General features: G+C 45.0%; 1 protein-coding gene across 2 annotated transcripts in view; it reads right to left on the bottom strand.

Moving 5' to 3' along the window:
- The window catches only part of erbb2 (erb-b2 receptor tyrosine kinase 2), a 31,029-nt gene that overhangs the window by 14,097 nt on the left and 2,965 nt on the right, over window positions 1-13,967 (bottom strand). For both annotated transcript variants that reach the window (XM_080021187.1, XM_080021188.1), the window contains exons 2-10: window positions 10,305-10,456; window positions 9,587-9,770; window positions 9,285-9,419; window positions 9,152-9,217; window positions 8,942-9,057; window positions 8,617-8,758; window positions 8,204-8,332; window positions 5,686-5,812; window positions 978-1,051 (exon numbers count right to left, since the gene is read on the bottom strand). In XM_080021187.1, the coding sequence (XP_079877313.1) occupies window positions 978-1,051; window positions 5,686-5,812; window positions 8,204-8,332; window positions 8,617-8,758; window positions 8,942-9,057; window positions 9,152-9,217; window positions 9,285-9,419; window positions 9,587-9,770; window positions 10,305-10,456 (1,125 nt within the window). The remainder of the gene's footprint in view (window positions 1-977; window positions 1,052-5,685; window positions 5,813-8,203; window positions 8,333-8,616; window positions 8,759-8,941; window positions 9,058-9,151; window positions 9,218-9,284; window positions 9,420-9,586; window positions 9,771-10,304; window positions 10,457-13,967) is intronic.

Genomic DNA, 13,967 nt, shown 5'->3' with positions numbered 1-13,967 from the left:
TATGGTTCCTGGTGTCACAGCCCTATGGTACCTGGTCTTAACGCCCCATGGTGGTACAGCCCTATGGTACCTGGTGTTACAACCCTATGGTACCTGGTATCACAACCCTATGGTACCTGGTATCACAGCCCTATGGTACCTGGTGTCACAGCCCTATAGTACCTGGTGTTACCGCCCTATGGTACGTGGTGTTACAGCCATATTGTATGTGGTGTTACCATCCTATGGTACCTGGTGTTACAGCCATATGGTACCTGTATCACAGCCCTATGGCTCTTGGTGTCACAGGCTTATGGTACCTGGTGTTACAGCCCTACGGTGGTACCTGGTGTTACAGCCCTACGGTATCTGGTGTTACAGCCCTACGGTACCTGGTGTTACAGCCCTACGGTACCTGGTGTTACAGCCCGATGGTACCTGGTGTTACAGCCCTACGGTACCTGGTGTTACAGCCCTACGGTACCTGGTGTTACAGCCCTACGGTACCTGGTGTTACAGCCCTACGGTACCTGGTGTTACAGCCCGTTGCTACCTGGTGTTACAGCCAAATGGTAACTGGTGTTACAGCCAAACGGTAACTGGTGTTACAGCCAAACGGTAACTGGTGTTACAGCCATCCGGTATCTGTTGTTAGTCCTATTGTACCTGGAATTACAGCCCTATGGTACCTGGTGTTACAGCCCTATGGTACCTGGTGTTACAGCCCTATGGTACCTGGTGTTACAGCCCTATGGTACCTGGTGTCACAGCCCTATGGTACCTGGTGTCACAGCCCTATAGTACCTGGTATCACAGGCCTACTGTACCTGGTGTTACCGCCCTAGGTTACGTGGCGTTACCGCCCTAGGGTAGGTGGTGTTACCACCCTTTGGTACCCGGTGTTATAGCCCTACGGTACAAGTGTTACAGCCAAATGATGCCTGGTGTTACAGCCCTTTGGTACCCGGCGTTACAGCCCTTTCTGGAAGGTTCTATACCTGTGATCTCCTCCAGGTTCTGAAAGGCTCGTAGCTGGTCCAAAGTCAGGCCTGACATGTTACTTGACGGATCCCTGGCAAGACAAAGTACAAAGGCACTGTAACAGGTGGTTCCTTTGGTGGTTCATCAGGTGGTTTCTTCAGGTTATCAGAGGCGAGAGCACCTCAGTCTCTCGCAGTCTCAAATCTAAATTCATACAGAGTTGAAAATTTTGCACATCATTATACCATACATTAGTTTGAAATGTGAACAAATAACAATGAAGATAATAAAGGTCTGAGGATGTCCATTTGATCTTCCATGTGAATTACGGGGTTGGGTTAGACCCTGACACTACTGCAGACCTGCCAACCTTGGGAAAATACTTTGAGTACCACAATAGTGTAACAGGGAGTCTTCGTGGCGTTGGAGTGACTTTAGCTAAATTACTTCAGTTATTCACACTGTAGCCGTCTCATATCTGTATATAGTTGTATATAGTTTAAAGGACTATAGCGGTATATAGTTAGCTACTACGGCTAACTATATACACAGTATACAAATTTACTGTATCTCATTAGTATATACCCCTTCAAATGCATCATCTCGCAAAGTTACAGAACATATTTACCAACTAGAGATGCACCGATTGCAATTTTCTTGGCCGATTCAGATTCCTGATTTTTTATAAAAGTCCGACCTGCTAATTCTGGTCTATTCAGATTTTCTTTCAATTGTATGGTCATAATAAAACATTGACTATTACATTTATTTTACATTGTCGTCCGATCATTTTGAGTTTATGTCCGTGATCAGAGAAATGTTTCTTATCATTTTGTTCTCATTGGGTATACTGTATCTGCTGTACGTCGATGACAAATACATCACATGATCTGATCACGCTCACATGATTGGACAGCTGCACATACGGACTACTGCGACCATTTTCAGAGACAACAATAGTGAGATTGCCGATTTTGGCATTGTGTGTTAATTATTCTTCATTATTCACTATGGAACAATAATAGAGCATGAAACTGTCCCTGAGTTCCAATAAAATAAAATACAACATGGAATGGTCACTGAGTTTCAGTAAAATAGAATATGGGACGCACCAAGTGCAATATGCACCAAGTTTCAGTATAATTCAAACTGTAACTTTCATTGCGTTTTAGTAGAACACAACATATTACTAACGTGGAAATGTCCCGATCAAACTTCAAATGAAAGTGTCTTTTACTTTTAAGTGCAAATATACATGTGTACATTCATATGGTACTACTCCAAAATTAATTGCAATGATTGCAAAAAATTAAATTACATTTAAAAAAATGGCCCAGTCTCACTCTCCACTGGAAGTCAACTGAGTTTTTCCTTCCCTCACCGTGCGTTAAACCAACTGAAACAAATCGAAGGACTCATTTTATTGAGTGACTCGTCAAGAACTGAGTATTAAAAACCTTAATTAAAAAATTAAAAACCTTTCATTACAAGCGGAGCTTGTGACGTGGCAACCAGAAAACCAGAGCAGACGCTCGCTGTAGCTACAGATATGTAGTCCGCACAATTTTGGAATATTATCAGCCGATAGATAAATGATTTATTTAATCTTTGTTTATGTTGAAGTACCTCCAAACAGCGATATTTTCTTTCTTTCGCTCTTTTCTGAGCGTCAAATACATTACATTGGTATCGGTTGAGTATCTGAGAATTTTTACCAGTAAAGTACATGAGAACAGTATCAGGATGTAGATTTGACCAGCCAGAATCAGAAAATATATTCGACACTGACGGGCCGGTCATGAGTCATGGCCAATCCTGCTGAAAAACGGCTGATTGGTGCATATCACATTTTATATGTAAACATTACGGTCACGTTTTTGTGCTTGATTATTACTCCGCCACTTCCCATTTGACCTCACAATGCAGCCTTGGTGGATAATAAAGCACCACTGCTTATCAGTGGTTGTTAAGTGAGTGAGAGGAGAGGGAGGGGAGGGGTTACAGAACCAAAAACACAAGTTCGTAGCATCTGGTCCAAAGGGTAGTGGAGTCTAGGTTAAGAGGAGAGGTGGGGATCAGTGAGCAGCAGTATCGTTTCATGCCAGGAAAGAGTACTACAGATGACATGTTTGCTTTAAGAATGCTGATGGAAAAGTACAGGGAAGGCCAGAGGGAGTTGCACTGCGTCTTTGTGGATTTAGAGAAAGCGTATGATAGGCTGCCTAGAGAGGAAGTGTGGTACTGCATGAGGAAGTCGGAGGCGGCAGAGAAGTAGGTAAGAGTGGTACAGGATATGTATGAGGGCAGTCAGTCAGTAGTAAGGTGTGTAGTAGGCGTGACCAAGGCATCAAAGTGGAGGTGGGACTGCATCAAGGATCAGCTCTGAGCCCTTTCTTGTTGCAGTGGTGATGGACAGGTTAACAGATGAGATCAGACAGGAGTCTCTGTGGACTATGATGTTCACGGATGACATTGTGATCTGTAGCGAGAGTAGGGAGCAGGTGGAGGAGAGCCTGGAGAAGTGGAGGCAGCATTAGAGAGAAGAGCAATGAAAGTCAGCAGGAGTAAGACACAATACATGTGTCTGAATGGGAGGGAGGGCGGAGAAAAGCTGAAAATGCAAGCAGTGGCGCTTGAGAAGGCGGATGAGTTCAAGTACTTGGGGTCGGCCGTCCAAAGCAGCGGAGAGTGCGGGAGAGAGGTGGAGAAGAGACTACAGGCAGGGTGGAGTGGGTGGAGAAGAGTGTCCGGAGTGATGTGTGACAGAAGGGTTCCAGCCAGAGTGAAGGGGAAGGTGTACAGGACGGTAGTGAGAGCAGCCATGTTGTACGGTTTAGAGGCGGTGGCACTGACAAAAAGGCAGGTGGATGAGGTGGAGGTGGCAGAGATGAGGATGTGGAGGTTTTCATTGGGAGGGACAAGGATGGACAGGATTAAGAATGAGGACATTAGAGGGACAGCTCAGGTTGGACAGTTTGGTGGAAAAGTGAGAGGCCAGATTGAGATGGTTTGGACACGTGTGGAGGAGAGATGAGAGTTACATTGGGAGGAGGAGGCTGAGGGTGGAGCTGCCAGGCAAGAGGAAAAGAGGAAGCCAAAGAGAAGCTTGATGGAGGTGCTGACGGAGGACATGCAGGCGGGTGGTGTCAGGCAGGAAGATGCACAGAACACAAGGTGTTGGAGGCAGATGATCCGCTGTGGCCACCACTAACGGGAGCAGCACAAAAGGAGAAGAAGTAGTTTGAATACAAAATAAATGTACGGTATTGTTTTAATTGTTTTCAAAAAAATAAAAATAAAAAATAATAATAATAATAAATATATATATATATATATATATATATACACACTGTATTTTCCGGACTATAAGCCGCTACTTTTTTCCTAGGTTTTGAACCATGCGGCTTATACAAAGGTGCGGCTATTCTGTGGATTTTTCTTCCACCGCTAGGAGCGCTCTAACCGGAATTAGAATCAAAAATAAGATAGACGAAAAATCAATGCAAAGAAGAATACGCTACTTTTTCTTTAACAGATAGAACGCGGACGATAAATTACCAACTGGTAATTATTTTCAAATCCTCGCCCCTTCATCATGGAACCCACACGAAGAAGTTCGTATGATGCAAGTTTAAAGTTGGGGCCATCGACATCAGTGTGAATCGGGCATTTAAAGCTGCACTCCGAGTTGAGTGGGAGGCTTGGATGACAAGTGGTGAGAAGTCATTTACAAAAACTGGCCGCATGCGAAAAGCATTTTTTCTGATGTCTGTCAGTGGACCCTAACAGCGTGGAGTGCTGTGAAAAAATCCACCATCACCAACGGGTTCCGAAAGGCTGGACTGCTACGCGAAGAGAGCGGCGCACCTTCAGAGTCAACTTCACCGGAGGATGACAGTGACACGGAGAGCGAGACTGATGGAGACAGATGTGACGAAGCGCTTCTGAGGCTGTTCAACTCCGACACTGAAGAAGACGACTTCATGGGTTTCAGCGAAGATGATTAAAGTGACTTGTGGTTTCAAACACAGGAGAAATGAAGGTAAATAAATGCCGTTTTTTTTCTCTTGGTTCTGTTCCGTTTTAATCAGCAAAGTTGCTGCCGTTTTAAAAGGCACTGTTCGGAAAGAATCTGTTCAGGTACATACATGTACATTTACAGTTCAAAATCGTTCTGTACATGCAGTAAATATCTAATTTTTCAACATAGATATCTGCGGCTTATAGCCCGGTGCGGCTTGTATATCTCTTGTTTTTTTAAATAGAGCAGATGCGGCTTATATACAGGTGCGCTCTATAGTCCGGAAAATACGGTATACACACACACACACACACACACACACACACACACACACACACACACACACACACACACACACACACACACACACACACACACACACACACACACACTTTTTTTTTTGCGTAATTTACGTATTGCATGGTTGGTACACAAAATGCGTGTGGGTTGGCAGGTCTAGTGGTGTGACGATAAAAACATTATCACAATAATGCAGTTACGTGAGGTCACCGCGGTATTAACCTGAGCTCAAAACCAGCTCATTAAAATTCATACAATCACAGCCCTACCTGACACACCTTGGTTATTAATGTATTCATTTCTAATGTGTTGGATCAGAAAAGCTTCATTGTGCTCTTTCTCTCAGTAGAAGCCACATCTTCACCACATCTAAGACCAAACACCTCCAACTTGGATCATCTCACCCCGTGAAGCTCCTGGGGAGGAAGGCCAGACTTCCAAAGATCTTCTTGCAGCTGTTGAACTGCTGCACGTTGGAGGAGGTTACCATGGCAACGCCCTGGAGGCTGCCCATCCCCAGGCCATAGCAGACTGTAGCAGAAAAACTACAATAAGTACTGAGACTGCTTCTGCTACAAAAAAATACTACTGAGGAAGAAAACTTTGACTACAGCACATTTCATACACATTTCAATAAAATACATTTTATAAAAGCACAGAAATTAAAAGCTAAACACAGATAAACATGTTGTAAGCAGGCCTTGAAACAGGCCTACACAGTAAGGACTAAAGTACTACATTACAGCACTGCTACAAGACTACAATAATACAGTGCTACAGGACTACAAGCCTACAGTGCTACAGGACTACATTACTACATTTATACATTATTACAGTACTACAGGAATACAATACTTCAGTGCTACAGGACTATACTATACATACTATACATTACTACAGGACTACATGTATACATTACATTACTACAGTAGTACAGGACTACAGTACTACAGGATTATATTACTACATTACGACAGTACTACAATTATACATTGCTACAGTACTACAGGACTACATTACTTTAGTGCTTCAGGACTGTGTTACTACATTACTACAGTACTATGTTTATACATTACTACAGGACTACAGTACTTCAGTGCTACAGGACTATATTACTACAGGACTACATTACAATTACTATTATATTATTTGGTTGACATTTTAAATCCGTGATCCACATTACTTTGCCGGATTAATAAATAAAAAGGATAAAAAATAATCCTTAAAATGTCATCAGCGTGTCCCTAAAAAATACTGAAATGTATGACTCAGTGATGTGTTCAAGATCCAGCGGGGTGTCGGAAAAATAAAAGCCGTGCAAGGGTAATTATACACAGAAATACCACAACGTTTTTCGTATTTAATGGAAACTTAACTTAGTAAAAATGCAATCCAAGAAAAAAACTCAACAAATAAATAATAATAATAAATAATAAATAAATGAGGTGCCCAACACGGCACCAAACGGCCACCCATCTCTGAGAGTGCAGCTCGAATTTCCACAGACAACACCATGACTTCTAACAATGAGGAGTTCTACTTTACAGGGAAACATGGGTTGTTTTAAGGACAGGAGGGTTGCGCTGTGTAGACCGCATAGTGGCTGCTCCGCGAGACGAGCAACCAGAAGACAACAGACCGGGAGGGGGCCCAAGTTGCATTCAAGTACTCAGAGAATTTTGCTGTGTTCAGAGAACCCTGGAAACTGTAAAACGCACCCAACACGACTAATCTGGACCCCATGTATTGCAGCCTGCAGCTATAGTTCTATAACTATTATACAAATAAAAGGTATTTATTGAGAAACACGTGTTTCTCTTTACTCATAAAGACTCATCTCTAACAATGGCATAGCCATCAGTGTTGAAAAAAACACAAATCAAATTATGACCTCAAAATCGAGAGTCAAATCGAATCGTGGATTCTGAAAATCGTGACACCCCTAGTACTACGGGACTACATCATGACAGTAATAGTGCTCCAGGCTTACAGTCCTACGATTACTACAGTACTTCAGGACTGCATTACTACAGTGCTACAGGACTACAGTCCTACGATTACTACAGTACTTCAGGACTGCATTACTACAGTGGTACACGACTGCATTACTACAGTACTACAGGAATACATTATTAGAATAATACAGTACTACAGGACTAGATTACTACAGTAATAAAGTACTACAGGAGTAGATTACTACAGCACTACATTACTACAGTACTGGTCTGGTTAAGCTAGGGCCACATTACGTGCTTTTCAAGGCCAATTCGGCAACGATTCGGTATTGGGTAAAGTCGTGGTGGCCCAAGGTCGTCCATGTTAGTCCAGGGTAGTTGCGCCGTGGAGTCGTAGCTGATATATATATATATATATATATATATATATATATATATATATATATGTATATATGTGTGTGTGTGTGTGTGTGTGTGTGTGTGTGTGTGTGTGTGTGTGTGTGTGAGTGAGTGAAAGACACAAATCGGTGTTAGTATGATCCCAATCGTCCAGATCACGATTCCAAGTTTGATTTTACCGGACGGGTCTTTCCAAAATCCTTTGATGTGTGCGGGTCAAAACTGCAAATCGCATCAGCAACATTCAACAGCCAATGAGATTGTGCGCCTGCACAATGGTGAAGCCAAAGAAAGCAGGAAGTGTGTGTGTGTACAGAAGAGACCGAAAATCTGTCAATTTCAGTTGTTAAATGTACAGCGCTCAGTCTTTTCATTGTTGTTTACGTAATGCCCAAGCTTTACGTTACATGGTTTACATAGTTTAGTTTGGCCTGGCCTGGCCTGGCCTGGCCTGGCCTGGCCTGGCCTGGCCTGGCCTGGCCTGGCCTGGCCTGGCATGGCATGGCATGGCATGGCCGAGCTTGTCATGGTCTGGTCTGGCATGGTCCAGTCCAGTGTTCTCACCAACCTTTGGGGCACTCTCCTTCACACTTCTCACACTTCTGGGTGTGGTTTCCATCGGGGTGCGTGAGGACCACCTCCTGGTTCGCTTTGGGACAGACCATGGTGCAGGCCACCTCCATGGCCAGGTAGTTATCTAGAGCACAGAGGGGAGGGGTTAGCACGTCACCATAGAGAGCGAGGAGGGTCAACACGTCGCCATGGAGACTGAGACAGAGGAGCAGCTTCATAGAAAGACATGCAGGTATAGCGGGGTGTACTGGTCCTACTGGTCGGGTCCTTCTCATTGTACTGGTCGGGTCCTACTGGTCAGCCCTACTGCTCGTGTCTTACTGGTCCACGTGGTCGGGTCATTCTTGTCCTACTGGTTGGGTACTACTAGCCGGGTCATCCTACTGGTTGGGTCCTACTGGTCCTCACGGGGGCAGGTCTTGACGCAGGAGGCCCCGAAGCTGAACTTCTTGTTCTTGTTGGGTTTGGACTGGAAGGTGACGGGGTCATAGATGATTGGAGGAGGACAATTTTCCTTACACACCCCGCTGTCGTTGAAGTGCCGGCACGCCTGCACACACACACACACACACACACACACACAGAGGGTGTTTGAGTGTGTGAGTGCACAGTGAGTGAGTGTGAGTGTGAGTGTGAGTGTGTGTGTGTGTGTGTGTGTTTGCGCGTGCGTGTGTGTGCACAGGGAGTGTGTGTGTGTGTGTGTGTGTGTGTGTGTGTGTGTGTGTGTGGTCACCAGGCAGTCAGAGTCCTTGGGCCCTGTGCAGCCGGCTGCACACTGCATGTGGCAGCAGTCGTTGGGTTGAGGACCTTTACAGCGAAGACACCCCGAGGCACAGGAGGTGTGGGTCACTGTGGGGTGGGGTGCGGTGGGGTGGGGGTGTTAGGGTCGTTGTGATAGACAAGAAGTAGTAGTTGCAGCAGTTATTAACCAGATGTAACTTACGGGACTGGCAGTCTTGTGGACCTTCTCCCCAGCAGCCCCCATTACAACCGGACCAGCACCTAGGACCTGGAACAAACACACTTATCGATCAGTCCACTCATCAATCGGTCCACTGATCAATCAGTCCACTCACAGTTGGGGGCCCTGGCCTGCCGATGGAGCTGTTTGGAGTGGATGTTCTGCTCGTCCAGAGTCCACACAATGCTCTGGGGGTCTGGGAAGCATAGCTGGGGGTTCCCCCAAATATACACTCCTCCCAGCAGGATCTCTGAAGGACCAGGACCAGGGGGCACACCGGGACACACAGGACCCAGGAGCAGACCAGGGGACACAGGAGAGCAAGGGTCAGTATAGAACAACAAACCAGTGCAGTAAAGCAGAACCCAGGTCTGGTCAGAGCAGCTCAGTCTGGTTTTAACCACTTTGCTTACTGACCTGTCAGGCTGCGGAGGCGGAGCGACCGGAGTCCTGTGGCGCCCCCTAGTGTGTTGTCATGCACTGCGAGGGCGTAGCTGGAGTTGTACAGCTGGCTTCCTCGGATGATCCTCAGGTTGTCCAGAGGCACCACGGCCACCGACACCTGGGAGACCAGGACGTAGCCCTGGACCTCCACGATGCCCTGGGTGGAGAGAATGGAGGACAGGAAGGAGGCATCAATGAGGACAGGAAGACAAACTAAGAGGTAGCATATCATCAGATATTTGTAGGGAAAATATCAGGAAGAGAATCAAAACAGCATCACTTCCTGTACAGGTATTACTTTAGGAGGTAGTACTTCATGCCAGTGTACTATCCAGTGCAGTGTACTATCCAGTGCATTGTGCTCTCAAGTACACAGTGTACTATCCAGTGCACAGTGTACCATCCAGTGTAAAGTGTACTATCCAGTGCACAGTGTACTATCCAGTGCACAGTGTACTATCCAGTGCACAGTGTACTATCCAGTGCACAGTGTACTATCCAGTGCACAGTGTATTATCCAGTGCACAGTGTATTATCCAGCAGATAGTGTACTATCCAGCAGATAGTGTACTATCCAGCCCACAGTGTACTTTCCAGTGCATAGTGTACTTTCCAGTGCACAGTGTACTATCCAGTGCAGGGTGTACTATCCAGTGCAGGGTGTACTATCCAGTAAACAGGCGACACCCACCTGCAGGAAGGAGAGGTCCAGTTCCCCGTGGAGGTGGGTCACCTCGAGGTTGCCGTGGACGACTTGGCAGCCGTCATAGAGGAGTTGCAGGGTGCGGAAGTGGTTCTCCAGACTGGAGGGCAGGGCCAGCTTCATGTCAGTCCCCAGACACACTGAAACAGACCGCCACCGTGACAATCATCAGGACACCACCACGTCACCATGACAACTATTAGAACACACCAAAACAACCATTAGGACAAACCACATCACCATGACAATCATCAGGACACACCACGTCACCATGACAACCATCAGAACACAGTACAACGTCACCATAACAACCATTAGGACACAACACGTCAAAATGACAACCATCAGGACACACCGCCACGTCAAAATGACAACCATCAGGACACACCGCCACGTCACCATGACAATCATCAGGACACACCACCGCGTCACCATGACAACCATCAGGACACACCGCCGCGTCACCATGACAACCATCAGAACACAGCACATGTCACCATAACAACTGTCTGTCAAAACACGCCACAACTTCACCATGACAACCGTCTGAATACACAACTTTACCATGAAAACTATCAGGACACACAACATCACCATGACAACCATCAGGACACAACACAACTGTAATTATGAAATCATACTGTACAGAAATATCCTAACTATATACGTATACCTACAGCCAGTACTACTCTCATACTGCCACAGCCTTAAATTCTAACTTCTACATTGTGTGTACTCTGTGTTTTACTGCTTGGTAAAGTGTCTTAGCAACATTCCTGCTACAGAACGAGCAGGTTGGACCACACACACACACACACACACACACACACACACACACACACACACACACACACACACACACACACACACACACACACACACACACACACACACACACACACACACACACACAGCTGTCAGTTATGACATCACCTCCTAATTTAGATCTTTCAGGAAAAGCCTTCTGCATATACATGTTTATATAAATGTACATACATGTACATATAGATGTCAATATATAAGGGTTAGGGTTAACGGTCTACATGTATATAATAATATGCATACATGGATACAATAATAATATATAATAATCATATATTATATAATAGCTATATAATAAAGACAATGGGAATCCGGTTCAGCAAATTAAATGTCAGATTAAATCTGATTAAATTTCATGTCAGTGAATGTCTCTTCTTCACTAGGTGTATGTGTTACTACACCATGACTACACCGTCATCACAACAACACTCTCACTACTCTTGCTATTGTGATACTAGACTGTTACAACACTATACCTTTATCACAGTTATCACACTGCGACTACACTGTGAGTATGCCATCATAACATCAATCTTACACAACCAATCTTACTCCAAGCAACACTCCACCAGACCAGAGTTTGCAGAGTGGTGCGAGGATTCAGGTTCGACATGCTTGGAGGCCTCACCCCCACGCTAGGTATGCCATGGTGAGGAATTTTCAGTGTACTATCCAGTGCATAGTGTACTCATAGTGTACTCATAACAACATGGCTGTTACAACACCGGACATTTTACAATGTCCGGTGTGGGGGGGGGGGGGGGGTGCACAGGTGCTAATTACAGATGGAGGGAGACAGGTCCCGATCTATACCTGATATGAGGTCTCCTATAGCCTTCTCTCCTCTGCTCCCGTGGTAAGCAGACTGTGCTGCGTGCACAAGCAGACACTTTCACTTTTGTAGCGTCAGATTAAGTACTGATAACATGCTTAGAATATGACAAAGTAGAACTCGGTTACGTGAGTGGCTGCTCAGGGCTTGTGACCGGGTGGGGCATCTAGCCATTTGCGGTATGGCGGGACTCGCCTTTGCACGGGCCATCATGGGCATGGGGGCCACGCCGGTGCCGGCTCCAGGCCTGTGGCCACGGACGCCAGCCCCTGTGCCTGCACGTGGGGGTGCAGGATCTCCTCGCTCTCTCTGGGACTGCTTTATGCCCCTCGGGGCTGTGGGTGGGTGTTGTTCCGTGGGCTGCCATGGGGTGTCTATATGGCTGCAGGACTCGGGGGGGGGCTGTGGGTCCGTCTCTCTGCGGGGCTGCTTGGAGACGCTACAATATCATTCTGACCTCATACACCAGATCAAATTGGGGCAAGTCCCATGCACTCACTGGTGGACGGACGGGCACACCCACACCCACACCCACCACCTGCTTTGATGCACCCCAACACCCTCCTGGTTCCATCCCTCTCCTTTTCTCCCTCATTTACTGCCATAGCTATGACAGGAAGAGGCCACGTGAACCAATCGCTGTTCCAGTTTTCCTGGACTTAATTAATTCTGTTTTGTTGATACATGTTGTCGTCTGATGTTTCTATGTTTATGTTTTTCCATGTACATGTTGTTTGTTTCTATGTTTATGTTTTTCCATGTACATGTTTGTTTCTATGTTTATTTGTCTCACCCGTGGTGATTCTCCCTCTTGGAGTAGTAATGATGATTATTTATTATTATTTAAGACCAAAACATGGTAAGATGGTTCTCCAAAGAAGGGGTTGGTGGGGTTGGTGGTGGTTGTGTATAATAAAAAGCTGTACTCTGCTCGTCCCACAGGTCGTCACAGGACAGAGTATGGCTGTTAATCGTCACCTAGAACATCCTGATGATGACAGAAGCAGGTTGCCATGGAGACAAGTTTGAGTGTGTAAACACTGAGAGAACTCTCACACAGTCCCTCCATGTTGACCCATGGATCGTTCAGCTGGTGTGTGTGTGTGTGTGTGTGTGTGTGTGTGTGTGTGTTGAGGAGGCTGAACTATGTAGTGATAACGACTGTCTAGCTGCACATTATTACACATGACAAACTGAATAACACAATACACTGAGAAGGATTTCACAACTAGTATGACTAGTTAATAACTAGTGTGTCTACTTTCACAACTAGTACATCTAGTTTATAACTAGGGTGTCTAGTTTTATAACTAGTGTCTAGATGTATAACTTTTACATCTAGTTTATAACTAATGTGTCTAGTTTTATAACTAGTGTCTAGATGTATAACTTTTACATCTAGTTTATAACTAATGTGTCTAGTTTTATAACTAGTGTCTAGTTTCATTACTAGTACATCTAGTTTATAACTAATGTGTCTAGTTTCATAACTAGTGTCCAGTTTCATAACTAGTTCATCTAGTTTATAACTAATGTGTCTAGTTTTATAAATAGTACGTCTGGTTTTATAACTAGTACATCTAGTTTAATACATACTAGTTTGGTTATATACATGTTCATCTGTGTTTCCTGTTACAGCAGACTAATGAACGTTTCCTTGACATCACTTTCTAATAGGGATATTAGAAACTAATCAACTATAGATTAACTGCTAATAAGAATTTCATGGATTCAAATGTTGTCTTATCGATAAGACCTGAACAATCTGCTGTCTGGTTGTATTGATGGGAGTGTTTGGGGCACAGGGCGTTTTGAGGAAAAAAAAAAAATCCCAACCAGGAAGTAGTAGTACTCATTGTAACGACAGGTCGACAGTCGAGGAAAAACATGCTCAGTGGTGCAGGAAGTAGATGGAGCCTTCTGAAGAACGACAAACAACAAACATGGCTCCGCATAGAAAACGACGTGATTATTGTTGCTCAACAACTAATGCTCCG

The sequence above is a fragment of the Zeus faber genome (genome assembly GCF_960531495.2).
Source record: "Zeus faber genome assembly, chromosome: 20".
NCBI classification, from domain to species: domain Eukaryota; kingdom Metazoa; phylum Chordata; class Actinopteri; order Zeiformes; family Zeidae; genus Zeus; species Zeus faber.
Note: the sequence above shows the minus strand (reverse complement) of the source record. Positions and strands in the feature narration are given on the sequence as shown.